Raw genomic sequence first — 20,402 nt, forward strand, 5'->3', positions numbered from 1 at the left:
TACACCCAGACACACAAGTCAAGAATAGACTGTTTAATTACCCAAATTGCAACTCATGTACAATTCCCTGAAAACATGAAGACAGCATGAAAAGAAAAAAAAACACCAATCGACCGTTAAAGCCAAAAGACCAAAGTCATGTCAAGAGCAAATACAGTTGGAATAGGAGACCAGGCACCAAGTTACACATGATTATTGACATATTGTTGATTGAAAAAAAATGGAGTTGGCCAATTTGGCTTCTTTAAAAAAAAAAAAAAAGAAAGTCAGAGCCCTTTTACCGATAATTGACTCAGGTGCTGAGATGAAAGAAAACATCTCAGAAATCCTCTTCTGCGTTCCGGCTCTTGGACAATTTGAGCTCTTTGAGACGCCGGATGCAGTCGTCCACGCCGCGCTCGCCGTGAACCTTGTTGTCCCGAGTGCGCACGTTCACCGTGTTACTCGTCTTCTCTTTTTCCCCCACCACTGTTTCGTGAGGGCAAATAGTAGGAAAAAGACATGAGCAAAGTAGAACATGAAAAGAAGAGGGAGGGATGAAGTCACTCACCCAGGATAAAGTTGTACTGTGACAGTTGGGCGTTTCGAATCTTCTTGTTTAGAGTGCATCCGGGATCGAGATCTACGTCGCTCATGAAGCCGGCGTTGTGAAAGTCTTGTTGAACCTGGACAGTTAAAAGAAAAAAAAAAAAAAAAGGATTGTTTAGTCTTCAAATGGACATCTTGTGGATTGTAATTTCACATTGCTGCTTGCAACAAGTCTCCAGTCCACTTGGTGGCAGTAATGCACCGCCAAGCTAATGGGGCTGAGCAGGCGCCCACTATAAGAACTCATCCAGCCAGTTCTCCTACTTGGAGAACACAATTTGTATACATGGTGAATTCAGTGGCATGTGTATTTTTCACTGCATTCTTTCTCACCAAATCTTTCGAAAAGAACATGAAACTGTCATCGGTGACTGAAGCATTTTGATAGAATTGAATGCATCTTATATTCAATATTACAGAACTACTTCATTAATCGTGAGTCGAGCGGGTTATACTGTATATTCATTATTCTCTCGGTGATTACATTTCTATCGTGGTGGGGCATCATGTCAAAGTATCATTTCTAAGATTCTTTTTCTTCTTTACCTTTTGCGCATAGTCCTCACAGGTTGGTCCCACGGGGACGACCATAACTTGGCGAGGTGATAACCAAAGCGGCCTGTGAGGGGACATTTTATCAGCGCTCGTCTCTTACCATATAAATCAATACATCACGGATGGCGAAGCGACCATTTGCCTCCGTAGTTTTCGGTCAGGATGGCGATCATCCGCTCGACCGATCCCAGGATGGCTCTGTGGATGATCACTGGTCTCTTCTTGTCATCTCCATCATGGCTGGTTGAAAGATGGAAACTTTCCATTGATTTGCCAAACTGAAGCTTAATACGGAATTTCAATCGAGATAGATGACTGTCTAACAAATCAAAACTTTTGAATATGATCCACTTCTATTCCATTTGCTCCCAAACGCTACAGGCTGAATTTTAGCTAGCTAGCGAGCTGGATAAGCACCTAACAAAAGAGAGATTGAAGCGGATGGGTAGCTGGAAGTCCAGCTGGATGGTGGCGCACTGATGGTATCGGCCAATGGCATCCTTGATCTGGATGTCGATCTGCGCGCAAACGAGACGAGAGGTTAATGAAAGGCGCGGCGCCGATGGCCAGTCATCGGTCGGCCTTGTTAGCCGCTTCACCTTTGGCCCGTAGAAAGCTCCGTCGCCCGGGTTGAGAACCCATTTCTCCCCAAAGTCATTCAAGCTGTTCTCCAGTTGCTGCCAAATAAGCACAGAATCGTTAGATCCTGGATTGTTAGTTTGGATAAAAAAAAGATTGGCTTTATTCAGCGGCCCGGCCATTGTACATGAATGTACAATATACATATGGTGCAAAAGAACGACCGGCCATTGTATTCTTTTCGCAATCAAGGACAGTGTCGACAAGTGAGGCAGAGCTGCCCCCTGTCGTACCTTCTTCGCCTGTATGTGAAGAGTAAAAAAATAGGACGAAAAAACCTCATTTCGTATTAAATAGGGCTGTGGCGCAACCATGTGATATTTTAGTGCATTTCAGAAAGTGACTGAGTCAAGTTTGTATAGGGAATAAAATGGCAATTTGTCAATCACAAATATGAGGGAGGGGATTGCTCACGTATAAGTAAGCTTTAATTGTGTTCAAAAGTCTACAATCGTATCTCTGTCATCTCTCTTGGTGAGCTGACAAATGTTGGAAAATCTCTGCGGCGAGGTAAATCCTCCAGAGAACAGAGCACATTTTTAGCTGACAGCAGATGTGCAGAGCGCCGCCCGTTCGTTCGTTTTAAATATAGATGTTCTTTGTCTTTGGAGAAGCGCCTTCCATTTGCGCCGACGCGCTTCCATTTCTATCTTGATAACATCGCGGCTCGGCCGTCGTCGGTCTCCCGAGACTTTGTGCGAGCGCTTGGCATTTTCAGCGAAGCAAGAAAAACAAAGAGGTGCTTTGATTACCTTCTCTGCTTGCTCCCAGACGGCGGGCTCTCCCAGGAATTTCTCAGGTCTCGTGGAGAGGTTCAGCTTGAACGTGAAGCCGAAGACGTCGTAGACGGTGCGCAGGAAGTCCAGGCAGCCCTTGATCTCGTCCTCGATCTGAAAATGACAATCACGCGGTGGGAAAATGCCATTCACAGCAGACAGGTATTGACAAATGATGGATCGGTGCCTTTGACTACTTGGGGTTGCGCTGTGCTGACCTGATCCATGGAGCAGAAGATGTGAGCGTCATCCTGCTGGAAGCGGCGGACGCGGGTGAGGCCGGTGAGGGCCCCCGATAGCTCGTTGCGGTGCAGGACGCCAAAGTCAGCCATGCGCAGCGGCAGCTCTCTCCACGAGCGTGGCCGGTGGTCGAACATCAGACTGAAATTTCATCAGGGCGATGAGGGGGGGAAACAAATAGTGCAAGAGAAGAAGAAGAAGAAGAAGAAGAGGCCTCACCAGTGGCCGGGGCAGTTCATAGGTTTGAGGGCAAATGTTTCCTTCTCCACCTCAAAGGAGAACATATTTTCGCTGTAATGCTGCCAGTGGCCGGAGGTCTGCCACAGTTTGCTGTTGTAGATGTTGGGCGTCACCACCTCCTGGAAGCCCCTTTTCCTGTACTCACTCTGGAGCCAAGCCAAAGCAAAGCAAATCAACCTTTTCCTATATTTGTCCGATTATGACTCTGACTTACTCTGATGAACTCAATCAGCGTGTTGTAGATGAAGGCGCCTTTGGGCAGAAAGAAGCAGCTCCCTGGACTCAGGTCGTGAAAGAAGAACAGATCCTGCTCCTGAGGACCACACGTTTGCATTTAGGCCGATCCGGTTTCCGACTCATAACGAGCTAGAATGAGGATTTGCCTTGACGACATTTTTTTTTTTTTCTTTCAAAGTCCTCTTTTTCGCCACTTGGCTCAAATGAACTAAATCTGTCATTTTTCCTGGGCAAAAGTCTACTTTGTGAAGTTCATACCCGGCCCAGTTTGCGATGATCTCTGTTCTTGGCCTCTTCCTGAAACTTCTCCCACTCTTTCAGCATTTTGGGGTCCGGGAAAGAGATTCCATATATCCGCTGGAGGGTCTCCATGTCGGCTTTTCCCTCCCAGTATGTGGAGGAGTTCTGTTCAAAAGGCCTTTCTCAATCCAATGCCCTGGGTGGGTGGGGATTGATGATATTCAGAAAGGCAGCTCACCTTGTGGATCTTAAGTGCCTTGATTTTTCCTGTGTGCCGCACGTGCGGACCCCGACACAGATCGATTAAAGGGCCGCACCTGAAACGTTTGAGATGGAAGGACGTTTGAGACGCACAACAAAGACGCAGAAAATAGTCAAGGCTCGCTCGCTCACCTGTAAACTGTTGTGGTGGGAGTGGTGACCTTCTCGTTCAATATGCGGCACTTGAACTTGTTGTACTGTCAAGAGGAAGAGCGTCGGTTAGACATTAAACCGCTCCCATTTTTTGGGGGGCATCTCCTTAAGTGCGTTGCTGCCACCTTGTGGCACCTATGAGCAATTACAACCCCTTATCTTCAAATGGCAGCTTTTCACGGTCTAGTGAGTCACGGTATGTTCCTTCTGCGAAATACCTTGAACATCTCCAGCAGAGTTTCCTTTTTGATCTCCAGTCTCTCAAATGGCTGCTTCTCCTTGATGATTTTCTTGCACAAACCCTCCAGACAGGGCAAGTCATTGCTCGACACCCCCCTGCGCACAAATTCCACAAAGAGAAAGATTGCATCTCGCGTCTCTATTCAAAAACGCCGCTAAATTGAACGCGTGCACTAAAGGGCATCTTAAGTGTCAGCGCTGTTGTGATTAGCGGGGAACCTTTGAGAAATCTGGACTAATGGTCGAGAGTAATTAGCTGGAAGGGTCCTGCAATGTCAAAATCTCCTTGGTAAGAATCAGTCAGTGAGAAAGGCCATTAGCATAACATGACTTCATTAGGAGGCCTATGAAATTAATTAGACAGCCCTTTCCTGCAGCATGGTGGAAATGCATATGGGGAAAAGCTGTTGGTTGTTTCAACTCCAGTCGACCACATTAAAAAAGCCAAGGTCATTAACGATTGTTTGGAGAAAGGTGAGGCCCAAGCGTGTGCCGCTCACTCGTTGCCGTCGAGAAACATGTCGTAGTAGAAGCCGTTCTCGATGGGCGGACCGTAGCACAGGCAGCCCCCGTAGACTCGCTCCATGGCTTCACCCAGGATGTGAGCGCTGGAATGCCAGTAAACCTTGGAGGATAAACATATTCAGCTTTTTTTGGAGCAGCAAATGGCTTTTTTCTCTTCCGTAATAGCGGTCCGTATCAAAGGATCTTTTTTCTTAAGCAGCCATTGATTTGTTTGGGGTTTTCCCACCTCCTATAACATGTGCCAAGTTTCTTTTTTTTTTGTAGCTGCATTGGTTGGAATTGATTTTGTTTTCCCTTCACGTGGCAACTTTTCAGTCTTAACTTGTGCTTTGTGACTTTTAGATATCATGGGCAATTTACTTCACAAACAAAATGAAACTCATTAAATAGATTCACTATAACAAGATTAAAATGTGTCAATATTATACAGCATCTATATTTTGGGGATATTCTACTTCAGTGGTCAGAGTTTCTATTTGTAAACAATGATTGGCACCGGCGGACTCACAGCTTGAGCCTCGTCATCGTCAAACTTGAGCAGCTCCAGACTGCAGTGGTCCTCCAGAGGCCGGTCCAGATCCCACACGCCTTTGTTCACCTTGGCGATCACCGTGTTGTCGGCCAGACCTTGACTGGATGCCAGAGCGGGACACATTCATCAAATTCACCCCCAGACGTTGAGTTACGCTGACAAGTCTGCTTTCAAGAGACGAACGAGTGCGGTTCAAAAAAAAATAGTTGAGCAAAGCGCAGCATAATAATAAGAAGGGAGTTTCACAGCCATGATAATCCATGGAGAGTAGCAAAGGTAGAATTAAAAAAGAATCATCATCATAATAAGACTGAGCGGCAACCAAGCATCTAACTGACCTGATTCCACAAGCCACTTGGTAAGGGGTGGTCTTCCACGACTCTGCGTCCACCACTTTCCCGTCGGGTAAAGTGACTTTAATGGGGTGAGACTCTTTGGCCGCTCTCTCTGCCATGAGGGCATCGTGCTCAGCTTTGAGCTTGGCGTATAACGTCAGGCGCTCATCAATGTACTCCGGGGCTGGTGAAAGCTGCAGGGGGGAGGAGAAAAAAAAAAAAAGAAGAAACGCTATCGGGGAGAAGAAAAAAAAAAAAGAAGAAACGCTATCGACTACCGGACGCAGGATTGAAACATGTTTTCATTGCTCACCTCAGCTCTGCCACCAGCATCTCCTGCAATATTTTTCACCTTCTTCTTTCCTCCATCTTTACCTCCCTGTTCAACCATCACACAGTAGCTACTGTATATTCATTTAAGACACATTATACTCAATTATTACAGTGCTGAACCGTTACAGTATTGACATCGCTAAAGATTAGAGGACATACTTGTTGAAACATTACAAATTCGTGGGGGGGGAATCATTTTCATTTTCTTTGGGGTTTTTTTCTGTGCGAGAGGAAACAAATATAGCTAGCGTGCACAACAATGGTACTTTGGCTATTTCCAGTTCAACATTACTAGCAGATGTTAGAAAAAACAAAAAAAACAAGAAAGGAGAAAGTTTTTGAAAGTTGTTGTAAGAGGCTGCCATGATCATACGTGGAGCATTTCAGTTCATTTCAACGCGGGGGTCGCCGGCCGAAAACCGACACGTACGTGGAACAAGCACGTTGCTAGTTGTCAATGTGAACCGAGCGACGGCTAGGCTAAGCTAACCGGCGAATTAGCCTTGCGAGAAATGAAGGCAAAACGTTACCTTTTGACCTTCGGCAACGTTGAGTTCACTCATTTTCTCCACGACAGTCTGTTGGGCCATCACAAATGAGCAGGTGGCCCACTTGAAGCGACTTGTTCACGGGTTCGCGAGCTCTGAACTGCCAAGCGGCCGGCGGTGACGATTGTTGACGTCATCATGAAATCTGATGCAATCTTTCCTTCTATGAGGAGAATCCATCTACTTTGCTCTTCCGTGGTAACATGTGATTTTCAAAAGTTCTATTTTCCCTTTTTTAAATGTTCTATTAATCGTGTCCCCCCCCCCATCTTTTTATGTTTCCATGTCCTTTCTTATTTTCTGCAAGTGATCTATTCCATATTTCAGTTCATTTTGAATCATAAACTCGCCGTTTACTGCCTATATTAAGAGATTCAATGCAAGCCCTCTAAAAAGGTCGCAGTGGTCATTTGGCTGTGACCGGCAACTCGCAACCTATCGTTCATTTATTGTCAATCGTAACTTTATTAAGGAACGTTTCGTGTTTGGGGTGTCAAAAAGTCAAAACGCAACTCATAGCAATAAGTCATAAATGATAATGGACTTTTCTGACCTTGCGCATCCCATGAAGTTATCCACAGAAGAGTTTCTTAATTGCTTTTAATGAATCGTTTAAGCCCGCCAACGAAAATGAGTGGGATGGAATGAGATGCAACCATGTCCTGTGGGCAGGCATCTCCCTGCCGGCCGGCCGGACAAGGCATGCCTCAAGTAAAAGCAACAATGGGCAGATGATTGCAATCATCCCTCTTATAGCTGTGCTGCTCCGTTAGCAGCTAAGGTGATATTCGTCCTCCATTTTCCTTTTTCTCGGCTCCAGACGATGTGCACGATGCAATTAATGTTCAACAGCAGTTTTTCAACTCCTGACACTCTCTGTGGGAATTAGAGAAAATGAAGAGGCGCACTGTGAGTTGCCATGCTGTTTTGGGGAGGGGAATGAGGAAGAGAGGGAAGTGTTGAATAATTCACCTTCAAAAGCTGGGGAGGAAGAAAATCAAACACGCACACACAGACCGTGTTGATGCTCTGTCAAAGTCTCGCCTTTTTTGGCCTTTAAACTTTCTTTCAAAGCCTAGTCAGGCACGTAGTGCTTCTTGCACACATGGCAAAGATTGTATGCAACGAAAGAATGAAATGAGTGCTCTACTTTCGTTTACAATCATTCGACACAACATTTCTAAAAATAAAATAAGAGCAGCGTGACCCTGATGGTTTTGAAGCAGAAAAGAAGATGCTTATAATTTATAGTGGGAACACACGCACACACAACTTTTTGTTTATGTATTATTTAGGGGAGCCCCGCTGTTGAGAATGCCACTAAAGTGAGCTTTAATAATTTGGAGTGACTTGGAATGTTTAATATAACTCGTCCTGTAGGGGTCAGTAGAGAGGTTATCTTTTGATTGTTTGTTTTGTTTTATTGCCTGCACTTTGCACTCGCCTTCACGTGCGCGTCACATCCATCCATCACCAAAGTTTGGTGTTTGTCTACAGGCGTCTCTTGGGCGACCAACGTCGAGCGCCGGCCTCTTTCACTCTCTGCGAGGAAATTGCACAGACGAATGAATTCATGATGGGATTGGCTTCCTCCAAACACTTCATGAATATTTGATCCTTCCTTTTTCGACATTTGTGTCGCCGCTCTGGCGCGTTATTAGGCCATCCTTCACTTCTATTGTCTCTCACAAAACATCCTCCCAAATAACACAGGACATTGACCTAATTGATTCAACCATTGTTATGAATCTGGCTCAAAAGAAAGCAGTACCTTCGTGACGCAATAAAGCGCGCGGACGGACGGATTCAAGGGAAGTGCAGGCCGGCCGGTTTTGAAGGGATTTGAAAGGCTCAAACACAACCTGGCTGCAATGGAGCACAACCGAAAGCATTCCTTACAAGCGAGTCCAAGGGCATGCGCCGCCATGAGAAATCACTGGCCCTCCACGCCGGCCGGCCGGGAGGGAGAGGATGAAGGATGACATGGGGTCAGCGAGGGCTACCGCGAGCATGCAGACGACCATCTGCTGAGAAGTGCCTCACGTCCCGTCCGCTCGCTCGTGACAGCCGTAATATTATGGCCCCCCTTGGATGGCCAATAATGGCTAATAGGCGCTGCATAATGCATGCGCGTTTCTCCGAGTGTACATTTTCACATTTGAAGCGCCACTGATCTATTTTGTAATGAATTGCAGTATAGTGCCAAGGAGGACTTGATGTTAGATTTGTTTGGTATTAAGTGTCAGTGGCTGGTATCGGCGGTCTCCATGGCTACTTGATACTTTGAAAACGAGGCCGGGAGTTGCCTGAAACCGACACCTGCTATCAGTACTCGCCCATGCCTGCTTTTAACGGTGCTTTTAGTGGAAGGATTCAATCTCGTAGGTCCAGGTGCCAAATGAATGGCCTGCCACTAGCTTTCTTGCCATCCCTTGGGAAAATAATCTTTCTGGGTCGCTCTGTGCAGTTTGAGGTTCAGAGAGAAGTGCTCCGTCACAGTTGACGCTTCTGCCGCCGCCGCCGATGGTGGTGATGCACATGAAACGACTCCCGACAGCCGTAGCTCCGACTAACAAAAGTAGAAAATGTTCACAGGAGAGCATCCCCCCCCCCCCCGGAAAAAACAACAGAAGGAGTGTTGTTGTTGTAGCACAGAGCGCCTTGTGCCTTGTTTGGTGACAGGGTGCCCAAAGAGTTTAGGATGACATACTGGCGCGGAACGTGAGAGGAGAGCTTCTCTGCATGCCTCCAAGTATATTTAGAAGCGGGAAGAACAATTCACTAAGGAGTTCCACGTTCGTGCGAATAGACGCTGTCGTGGATCGAAACTGCTGATAAACCATAAATACACGCTCAATAGTCATTAGTGCGTTCAGTTTCACCTCACATGCTTTGCTTTCAAGCTACAGGGACTGTACCAGGTTGGATTTATGACACCATACTTAGTGACCAACTTACGATAAACGTGTAATCAGTATATTAAAAAGTCAAACTAATATTAAACCTAATAAAGAACAAACAAATGATCTTTGGCAAAACACAAACACGTCAAAATGAACAAGCCCGCTCTAAAGATGAATTAAAACGGATTTAAAAGATAAAAGTCCAACTGAAATAAAAACCAACTAGTTTGTGAGAAACCACAAACAATTGTTCCCCCGCTGTAATTGCGGTTTTTTTTTTTTTTTTTCTAATCATCTGTTACATCTGCTCCGTTCACCGGTCTTTTGAATCGCAACAAATGGTCAGGTGGTTTTAAAGTAGATGACGCACAGGTGACTCATCGGCGTCCATTTTGCTCCCACATCTTTAAGCCGGGCCATCCCTGCGCATAATGTCACACACACGCACAGCAAGGGGGAAGGCTCGGTAAAGGTCAACATGTCTGCTGGCAGTTTTTCCTTTGTGGGCGTGGCCACGTGGGCGAATCCCATGAAAAAGACATGATGCCCCACAAGAAGCAGTTCGGGGAGTCGGATGGAGGGGATTAGGCTCCATTGCGGGCGGGCGGGCCCTTATCATTCAGTTCAGTGTGCTGGCTCAGCAGCAGGAAGAAAATTGAAACTAACAGGATCTGCTGTCGCTACTACCTCTTCATAGTAATATGGCAGCCATTAAAGGATTAGCCTTCAGGCTGCCAAAAGAAGTGCCGTCCCCTAAACAAAAATCACTTTCAGCATTTGTTAATATGGGAATCCATCTCCTGGAAGCGCAAGCCAGGAATATGGATTGTACGAGGACGCTCTTCCGCTCCAGCCACGTTGCTCATTCATTAGGATAGTGCTGTGTGCGCGCTTTGGAATGTTAACGCGCTGGCAGGGGGGGAATGCTACGTTTATTGACTCATTGCGTCACAGCACATTTTGGATTTACACTTCAATTCAAGAACTGGCATGACATGTCACATTTACGAATACTTGCTTGCTACAATCAATAATTTGTCACCCCTCCACACACGCACGATAACAAAGGCCAACTCATTAGACCCGAGAAGCCCATGCCAGTTCGGCTTCTTTTAAAGTCCAAACGTACGCTAAGTTTGCCAGCGAAGTGGAATAAGACCCTGGAGAAGAAGCGCCTCGTTAACAGCTAAAAACCTTAATTGACCCTAGCGTGACTTTCCTTTTTTTTTTTTTTTTAAATTCCCATATCTTCGGAGAAGCTCCACTGATCCACTGTTAAGATGTATTAATCTCGCCACTGCTCGAAATGTTACACATTGAAATGCAAGGCTCATATATTCAGTAGGCACGAGAATGTTTTATTCAATGACTAGTAAACAGAAAAAGTCCTTCCTGAATATTTGAATTCAAACTCAAGCGTTGTCTGTGTAGATGAATCATATGAAGCAGTGGGTGTTAGCGGTCATGCAAAAATGACTTCATCAATTTTCCACACAACTTTCTTTCTTTTTTTTTTTTTTTAGATAAATTTGGTTGTGGAGAATCAGATGTGGAGCAGATAAAAAAGGCTCTCCTTCATTTGTATGTATGTATGTAAAAAATAGTATCAACAATAATGTCATGTAAAATAAATAAAGAATACATAAATAAATAAGCCAAGGTTAAATCAATCAATCAATCAATCAATCAATCAAGGGCTCCATTCTCCTGAGCAGCCGTCTACTGTAAGCTCTGTTTTATTCATAATGAATCACAGCCCAATCAAATCTTTTCATCTAACAGTGTGCACAATAAAACAGCATCATCATTTTCCCCTCAGCCACACTTCAATGAATAATCTTATTTGGATTATTCCAAAAGTAAGATTTGGCGATTAGATAGACGCTGATATTCTTCCGAGGGGAAATCAGACGCACATAAAAGCGCAGCGAGAAGATGCGAGCGTGCAATGAGATGTGCACAATTCACCGCTGCCTCTCGGGGAATTGGAATCTTGCAGAGGGGACTTGAGGAAAAAGCAGCAGAGCCGCGTAGCGCATGAATAAAGCAGAAGGGAGATAGATAGATGGATGGATCCGGCCGGACCGGACCGGAGCTCCTCCTCTCCCGCCTCTAATCGGAGCAGCTCGGGAGGCATCCTCGGTTTTAATCAGGCTCACCTCAGTGTACCTCGGGGCCTCCGCGCCACGATGATGGATGACCCGGTGCGTTCTGCGCAGCGGCCGGCCGGAAAGGTCCTCCCAGCATCGGCCAAGCGGAAACGCCAAGACAAGCGGGCCTCGCGCTCCGAGCACTTTGCAACAATTTGCCTTTCTTAATTCCGACGCGTCGCCGCTGGGCCTGCTTTGCGTCAACGTGAGGGCATAACGCGCTTCTGGGGGCTTCCCTGACATTTTGCCAAAACGGAGCGGGAGGCAGCGGGAAGGCGCACGTGTCATTTCTTTTCGCCTGCGGGCTGACATCATGTTGGGTTGGGCTGATTGAAAGATAATGTTCATTTTCTTTTGGGCCCCGGTGGTTCCTTGTGATTCGGCTCACTTCAATCTCTTCACGCCCTCGAGGGCTACTGCTGCACACGTGACACTCCTTGTAATTGCAATCAATCATGGAGGAGCTGATTGAGGAGTGCGGCAATTGGCATGCCACTTGTGGAAGTTGACCTCGGAGCTTTTTGCGCTCCATCTTGTCACGCCGTTGTCTTATCGGGAGTTGGACAGCTGCTGCGGCGGATCAAAGAGCGCTCCAGCTCGCTCACTGTTTGAAAGTCACGATGCGTCCCGACCGACGTTTCAAGGAGGAAAGAAAAGCGCACCTAATTTTGTCTCCCAGAAGAAGTCACCTGCCGAGTGTCAGTGCGGGTACGGAATGCCAGAGCCAAACGGATTGATTTCGCTGCTCCCAGCAAATGTTGCTACGATGTTCTTCTCCTTTCAGTTGGACGAAAAAAGGCCAAAGTTGATTGAAATCGGATGAATCATTTGATTCTCCAATGGAAAGGCTGGTTGCAAACAGCCTCGCTGTTACATTCAAAGATTGGGAAAACTATGGAAAGTGGTTTTTGCCATATTTTATTTCGTTCACATTTTGTCTTTCCAATGACAACAATAAATCTCTTTTTAATGCATTTAATGTGGCGAAATGGGATTTTCAATATTTGGACAATAATACGTTGACTTTCATTTTACCAACAGTTAGCGACTTTACGATTGCAATGTCAACTGACCGTAGCGTTCTTTAGATGAACGATGAATCGAGTATCGAAGGAATTGATGATAATGATTGAATTGTGCAGATCCCCCGCTTAATCGACATAGTAATCGATGCTGGTTGCGTGCTTGAAAAGCGGGTCACGTGATCAGTCGAAGAAAAGAAGGCTATTATGAAACTCGGCTTGGTTGTATGGAGGAATCGAAGGAATATGTGGAATATTCCTGATGGTTCTACCACGAGCAGTCAAGCAGAAAAGCGGATTTCCAATTCACCCGCCAGTATCTTTGACCTCCTCTGACCTTTCGCAAGACAGAAAGGCGGCGCTTTTTTTTTTTCCCCTCCAGGTTTTTGTGGAAATGGAAGTCGTTGAAGCTAATGCCTGGCTGAGGCACTCACCAAATCCAATAAAGCCAGAGGTTATAAAGTGTCCGTTCAAGTCTCCCAAAGAATCTCGTTGGGATTCTCACCAAAGTCGCCGTGAGCGGACGGCTTCAAGACCGCAATTGCCACACTTTCTGTGCCTGAATTGAACATTATGTATATCTATGACGCAATCCAACTTGGATTGTTTTCACATCCGTATGTATACCCACCGAGGTTAGCTGCAATGACCAACACGTTTCTCATCACCTCATCCCACGACAATGATTCGACTTCAACTTGAGTGGTAATTTTGCCCGTGCAATCTCCTAATAGGCATTCATGGCTGATTACTTGTGTGTGTGGGGGGGGGACCCTTTAGGAAAGAAATCACTTATTCCCGGTTCATTCTGAGCAAGGCAACACTGACAAGAGCCAAGGCTGTCGCTGACAGATAGCTCTCTTTGGGTCCAAAATGTTCCCCCTCGTTGCAGACGGAGAGCAGCGACACAGCTCGGCGAGGTCCATTACCTTTTAGGAGCCCGCCTCTGCCTTCATTCTTTATATCCCCTTCCATTAAGGACAAAATGGCCCCAGTGACTAGCAGACACTTTCAATGCAGGATAAGTTTCTCGTTAAATAGCCCAAACATTGAAATGCGTTGACTGTCAAAGGCTTGCAGTGTGGCACATGTACGTAAGCGCCATTGTGAGCGAGCCTTAATCGGAGCAGACAAATCCTCAGATTTACTTCACGCCACACAATGACTCAACTCTCAGGTAAGCTACGTGCCTGAGGTGATTTGACGGCGTGATTGTTTGCCAACCCCAACTTGACCACAAATTGTCTGCAGGCAAAAGGAAAAAGCTCGCTGAAATGGAATCGCTGTGCACTCAGTCTAATGAAAGCGTGTAGGAGGCACTTTGGGATCCGTCCCAATTTGATGTCTGCGGGAGAGCGTGAATGAATCAAGGCTGAAATCCTGCAGACCTTTCAATCTAATGTGACAAATGACACTGGAAATAAAGAATTGGATGACCGTCATTTGCTTGCCATGCAGTAAATGTCTCAATTCACACACGATTGAATTGAACGGATGAGCAAAAATCATTGTTTGGTAATTACAGTTATTGTACGGTATTATTCCTTGGATGGCAAATGCTTCCAAAAAACCTTTTCCAATGAAAAAAGAAGAAGAAGAAGAAAAGGCATAGGGCGTGATTTACCATGTCCCCTGACTAATTCCATATGCAACCACATGAAGCCAGCCGTGCCATGTAAACGTCCCAAAAGAAGGACGGCCGCAAGGTTAATAGCGTAGCGAGGCGCGCTTCATGACTGAGGAGGATGATTACCGTTGCTGGTAATTTGCTCTTTATAAGAATAGAAAAATAGATATATAAATAGCCGAAGCTGTGCAGAGTGACAATGTGATTACGGCTTTGGCGACTCCAGATAAGCAAATCGTGTTGCTCCAAGTAAAAATCCTCCCCGGGATTCACTTTGCGTGACCTAGAAAGTCCCGCCGCTCCCACTCAGCCACATTCTTATTTCCCCCCCCCCCCTCAAGATGTTTGAACAAATCCGTTACGCTCCAAAAGAAGCGGGTCCTCTGCTGGTCCTCGTTCAAATGTTTACTGATATGGGAAGCAAAGTGGGACTGCTCACTTCAAGATGTGGTTGGGATGTCAACCGCCAGTTGATTTGGCTTGAAAGGAATTCGCTCAGACTTAAACGAAGCATTAGGATAATAATGACTCGGCTATAAATTCACTCTTACGATCTCACTCTGATTCAGATGATTAGGAAGGCTTAAAAGTGCAAAAAGGTGGAATCTCCAAAAGTCAACACAACCCAAGTCGTGTCAAATTTGTCGCGAATCTTTGAGAGAAAAAATGTCGTCCAAATCTTTTTTCCCCCGTTTCCATATTTTTCTGCTTACTCTTATTGAAAAGGGGGTCATTTTGTATCTGTGACGTCAAGATGTCACTGAATTTCTATTTCCATTATTTCCAAATGAAAACCAAATGTGTGCCCAGCCTTGAAAGAAGTCCTGCCTGTTGTCAAGTCTAAAGAATAAATGCATACATACATACAGTGTGTGCCGCCAAGATGGCGCGTTTACGCTTTTTTCAGGTTGTGACAGGTTGCGATTGTGCGATTGGACTCAATGGCACCCAGTGAGGCGTGAGACATTCGGAATAGCAACGTTAACTGGAGGGAGGCCGCCTCCATATCTGACACATGCTTTGTGAGTGTGAATTTTGCTAGAGCTAGCCATCAAACACCTTTAATGCTAGCATCCGAGTTTGTCCAATGGAGCCATAAGGGAAATGTGCATTGTTTTAAATAGTTTAGTTACCACCACCACTAAAAAGACTCAGTATTTTGTTGATAGATTTTGTACAGAATTAAAAAAATAACATTTTCCTGAACCAGGAAGGAGCCTGCGAGCTAACACTCGGTCTACTTAACAACAACAAGCGGCATTTAGCAGATTGTCAAGAATTTTTATGGCTTCAAGCGGTTTAATGACACTCACGGTTGAGGTTGATTTCCAAACAAACAAAGAGAATTAATGACACGTTGTATATTTGTACCAACCACGTAGCTACTCCCTAGGAAAGTTAGCATAATGCTAACAAACCAGTACAGTTAACAGTAAGCAGGCCACTAAATTGGGTTGTCCCGATGCAAAGAATGCGATTGATTCTTTTGTGTCTTTAGTTGTTATTCATTTCATTTTCATGTAATAACCTTAATCGTTGCCCTCATCAAAAGCCAGTTCACAATAAAAAATATGATTCTTGCTTGTGGAGCCAATGATTGACTAATGATGCTTTAAAAGATCATTACTTCCTACTGCCGTGAGTTTGTGAAACTAAACCAAGGCACCACAGAAGCTTCCCCTTGGAGAGCTAGCCGCCAGTCCTTTCCATGCTCTTAAAGTAATCTTGATGAGTCCTGATTGAAGAGGCTGAAGATTTGGTATGTAAAAGACGACAATCACACAACTCCGCAGGAAAGGAGCTGCAGGCATGCTGCCCCCACCCCCCACCCCGCCGCGTGCTAGCCGCGTGCTACCATATCCCGACAGCAACGCAGGCATACTGATCAGAGTTTACAGCGGACATCATGCCAAATATGTTGGCTTGTCAATTTCTTAGCACAGTCAAATATCCGTCCTTTGTCTAAAGCCGTTATCCTGTTCAGGGCCACAGCAGGCAATGGAGCCTAGCCAACTGTCAGCAGTAAATCACAAGGCTAATGTGAATGGGGCAATGCAATCGATTGCACAGCAGCTGAAACTTGCTCCAATCACACTTGCTCACCTTTTCTACAAACGCAAAGTCAAAGATACGTAATGACCGAGCGAAAGCCGCCAGTCGATTGGATGATTTCAATCGACCTCGGTGTTGCTAGCTTAGGGTTGGTCAAAGTTTTAGCATAGCAACTGCTTGATCGAGGAAGAGGGTATTCAGATAACCTAATGGAATTCCAGAAGATTTATTATTATTATTTTTTTAATCCAGGTGGCTCAGTGGTTAGCTTGTCCGCTTCCACACAAAGTAATGGAGAGATTGTCCTCCATCCTTCTTTACCAAACCGATTGTTGTGTTTGACAAAAGAGTTGCAGCGCTTCTTTAGCTTCTAGTTAGCGTGCTAGCGAGCTAATATTTGCCTGTCAGTGTGACTGTCAGCGCAGACGGATGGGAAATGCGGCTGCTTGCTTGGACTGAGGTGCCAAATGACTTGTCAGCCTCCAACGTGGTGGTGTTCCAGAATATTGGACCAAAGTTCACGTCAACGCATCCAACCTTTGAGTTATTTTGGATGCAAAGGACCGCCTCCTCCATGACCCTGAACAGTAGATGATGGATGGCTGCATTATTATTCGACATGCAGTACAGTGTGACAAACTCATCAGGTGCAAATCTGTTGAAGAACATAATCTATTTTTTCACGTTTATTATCTCATCTAAAGTGATTTTTAGATACATTTTTGCTGAAGTCAGAAGTTGGCACAAGACCTCCTGCGACGTGCGGAAAAAGATTTTGCATAATTCTCAAGGCTCCTGACGGCAGCACAAAGACCAGATGCCTTTTGTTGAGGCCGATAAGCGGTTCACGTGTTTGGGAATAAAATACGTCATGTTAGACCAGCTGGCTAGCCTGCACCGCACAAGTGGTCTGAGCAAGCGTAAGGTTTAGATACGGGCCTGAGGACCTGATTCAAATCATCATCATGTATGTTGAAGGAGGGAGATATAGAAAACATGCGGGACCGGCTTTGGATACTCTAGATTCTCATTTCTTTTTCTTTTTTCCTTTATTTATGGATTTATTGCTTGATCTATTGATTTATTTGTATTTATTGGGGGTAAATTGTGTTCTTTTTATTTAGTTATTTATTTTTTAATAATTATTTCATTTGCATTTATTTTATTTTGTATCGTATATTAGTATATATGGACCAAGGAGTTGACGGCAAGGACAACGTGCAGTTAGCATCGTTAGCGCACGGCGTGAAAGACAAGTCGTCGACGGGCGCCGTGACTGACGGCGTTCAAAGGTGTAAGCACGGCGTCTGAAATCCAGCGTGACCTATTTGGTGTCATCCTGCTGCCTGCCTGTCGCCTTGACGCATCTGAGTCCACTTTGCGCTGACAGCAAGGCCGGCCGGTGTCAGGATTGAGGTGAGCCAGGGCGACCAAATGCAGCTTGGACTAGGATTTATTGAAGGGAAAGGGAGTGGGAAGGGAGTCAGGTGGGGAAACGAAGACACAAACGGGATAGAGACTCACGGCCAGCAAACAGACAGAAGTCTTCTTGGACACTTGGATACTTGGACACTTGGAAACTTGGACAAGGATAAAATTCTGACCGTGAGCCTCCAGACAGACCGTGGAAAACCAAACGACAGGAACACTGGGCGCGGATAGGGACGGATCACAGCAGTAGACACCGGCAGGGAGAAATACACGGGCAGGGCTTAAATACACAGGGTAACAAGAGGAACCAGGTGACAGACATTACGATAACGAAAGGGGTGTGGCCGAGGACGAATCATGACAGGCCGGGATGCGAAGCTTGGTATTCGCGGCGGCTTCGTTTTGACACGCAGAAAATGTTGCTTTTCATGACATTGGCTAACACGTTAGCTTCAAGATGAGGTTCCAAACTAGGGATAGGGTTGCAAACGAGGGTTTTGAAAATCGGATGAAGAATACACGAGTGGTGTTTTGAGGTTTGCGCCATCCTCGATGGGATCAGGCTCTCCGAAGAGCAGGACAGGACAAAAAGAAGTTCTTTTCCATGCCGCTGACAGAATAATTCCAGTTTCATCCTCATCTGCCGTCTTCATCGATGTCTCCTTTTCAAGCCCGGAAATCTCCGCACACTCTCTTCATCTCCTCTTAATTGCCATCTTGGCCGCCGGGCTCGCTCATCGGCGTTTAGCCTGAATAGGTGCCGGAGATAAACGTCAACAGACCCCCCCCCCCCCCCCCCCCCCGCTCGGCTCACTTTTTGCTTGTCGGATTTACTCCAAAGGCCTAACTCCTCTAATCTGCCGTGTGCGGAAGGCAGCGCTTTTCGCGCCAAGCGTTGCCATGACGAGAGTCGGCGGCTTGTCTTGTTGAGTCCATTTTCATGGTGATGGGGTGAAACTAACCCAAGCCTGGCCAAGATGACCGCTATTGATTTGCGACTTTCTTCTTTGCTAAGCGATGGGCAGACATGACGGCTCTCACCAGACGCTCAATGCGCATCTTCTAATGTGGTCTGAAAAGTAGGACGGAAAGACCTAAGAGCAAGGGGTTCGCCATACACCGGTAGGTGGACGGACGGACGGACGGACGGACGGACGGCCGGGTTAGGATGAACGGATGGACGGACGGACGGACAGATGCAAGGTGTCGTGCTCAGAAAAAACAAGCATGCAAATGTTTTAGGCTGCTGCAGTCCTCGTGTTGAAGGTCGCGGCGTGTCAGAGGAATCGTAATCCCATCAAATCAGATTAAGGCCATCAAGATGCCATGAATACAAAGAAGAAGACGCGGACCTGTCATTTCATACGCAGTGGAAGGAAGGAAGGACGTTTTTGAAATTTCCATCCACTGAAAAGTCCTTGTGATGGTGCCCCCGCACACCATGGCGAGCCTTTTGTGCTCGCCAAGGACGCCACTCTGACACTTGCGAGATGGGCTTTCTCATTACAGCCCGAGAATTTTCATGCTTTTTTTGAAGTGCCTGATAAGTGCAACCAGAGTGTCACTTTGCATTTGCGTTCCACGCGCCATCCTTGAATGTCTTTGTTAGATTCTCATTCTGGTGTGCCAAGATCAGTGTTGTACTTGAACTTTATATATATATATATATATATATATATATATGCCTGCCTGCCTGCCTGCCTGCCTGCCGTCCATTCGTTCGTCCGTCCCTCCATCCATCCATCCACCTGAACTGACCGGAACAAGTTCATTTTTCTGAACTTTGAACTCGCGTATGTGGTGGCTGTGGCTCAGGCAAGTGGAGCAGGTTGTTGACAATCTGGAGGCTTGGGGTTTCCAACTCAGCTCTGCTTCTTTGATGAAGAGAGAAGGAAGCCTGTCTGAATGTCCGTCCTGCTCTCTTGTACCTTGTTATAGTCCTTAATGTAATAACCACAGAGAAATATATAGCAGCAGGCAGAATAGAAATGGGAACAAAAGCTTGTCGCAGTGCCGTTTATTTTGTACACATTTTCATTTTGTAGAGTGGGAACTAAGGATGTTAAATAGCTTCCGTTTTGCACATTTCTGTGTGATTGATCAGTTTTGCACTTTGCGTCTCTTTTGGAAATGTAATGTACAGAGTACAGACCTTGAAAAACAAGTATTTGATTGCATTGTTGTGCTCTCAATTCACTGGTCACTTTATTAGGTGCACCTTCAGAACCAAGTTAAAATGTGTTGGTGTGGAAGTAGGAAAATGATTTCAACAAAATGTTTTTATATGGTCCTTTTTATTATTATTATTTTTTATTTATCCGCTAGTATTATTTATTTTAAAATTGGCACTTTTTTAAATGAATCAATTAACGGAATCAAACAATTCTAAATTGATCAGGCCATAGTTTCTATCTTCCAGATTTTGATCTACAATCTACACCATTCAAAACAGCACTTGCAATAATACGCAATGATGACCTTGTCAATCAAAAATAAAATTTGTATGTGACGCATCTCTCTCGTTAAATTGTGCAGGTTGTAAATTCACAGCAACAAATAAGAGCGGGAAGGCTCCTAAATATTTTTGTCACTCTCCCCAGAGGAAACCGACTCGTGTCATCATTTCCCATTGCAAAAAAAAAAAAAAAAAAAAGAGAGCAAAAAGTCACGCGGCTTTGTGGCGCATACGAGAATGATTCATCTCCCGCTTTGTTTCTGCAAGGAAGCTGTTGACAGCAACGTCTCATCTCACTCTCCCCGCCTTCCATTAGGGTC

General features: G+C 45.5%; 1 protein-coding gene and 1 long non-coding RNA gene across 3 annotated transcripts in view; one reads left to right on the plus strand and one right to left on the minus strand.

Moving 5' to 3' along the window:
• The window catches only part of LOC133154556 (uncharacterized), a 59,358-nt gene that overhangs the window by 35,526 nt on the left and 3,430 nt on the right, over positions 1-20,402 (plus strand). The gene's annotated exons all lie outside the window — the stretch shown is intronic.
• Positions 19-6,591, minus strand: tars1 (threonyl-tRNA synthetase 1). 2 transcript variants are annotated; one of them, XM_061279001.1, is made up of 19 exons: positions 6,425-6,590; positions 5,875-5,940; positions 5,565-5,755; positions 5,203-5,326; positions 4,670-4,794; positions 4,148-4,265; positions 3,909-3,973; positions 3,754-3,832; positions 3,534-3,680; positions 3,253-3,351; positions 3,018-3,184; positions 2,777-2,939; positions 2,535-2,672; positions 1,743-1,820; positions 1,561-1,661; positions 1,279-1,383; positions 1,135-1,207; positions 551-665; positions 19-468 (listed from the first exon to the last, which is right to left on the minus strand). In XM_061279001.1, the coding sequence occupies exons 1-19, from the start codon at positions 6,482-6,484 to the stop codon at positions 320-322; spliced, it is 2,163 nt and encodes a 720-aa protein (XP_061134985.1). In that variant the 5' UTR covers positions 6,485-6,590; the 3' UTR covers positions 19-319. The 2 variants fall into 2 exon arrangements, with proteins under 2 accessions (XP_061134985.1, XP_061134986.1); XM_061279002.1 differs by lacking the exon at positions 5,875-5,940 and having other exon boundaries at positions 6,425-6,591.

Source organism: Syngnathus typhle, linkage group LG5, assembly GCF_033458585.1.
Source record: "Syngnathus typhle isolate RoL2023-S1 ecotype Sweden linkage group LG5, RoL_Styp_1.0, whole genome shotgun sequence".
NCBI classification, from domain to species: Eukaryota; Metazoa; Chordata; class Actinopteri; order Syngnathiformes; family Syngnathidae; genus Syngnathus; species Syngnathus typhle.

Excerpts from the sequence above, each read along its gene's own strand:
- tars1 (XM_061279001.1), bottom strand. The coding sequence starts at position 6,484 with ATGGCCCAACAGACTGTCGTGGAGAAAATGAGTGAACTCAACGTTGCC. Across the intron at positions 4,266-4,669 it reads ATGTTTCTCGACGGCAACGA|GGGGGTGTCGAGCAATGACT; the intron begins GTGAGCGGCACA and ends ATTTGTGCGCAG. Across the intron at positions 3,185-3,252 it reads CGCTGATTGAGTTCATCAGA|AGTGAGTACAGGAAAAGGGG; the intron begins GTAAGTCAGAGT and ends GCTTGGCTCCAG.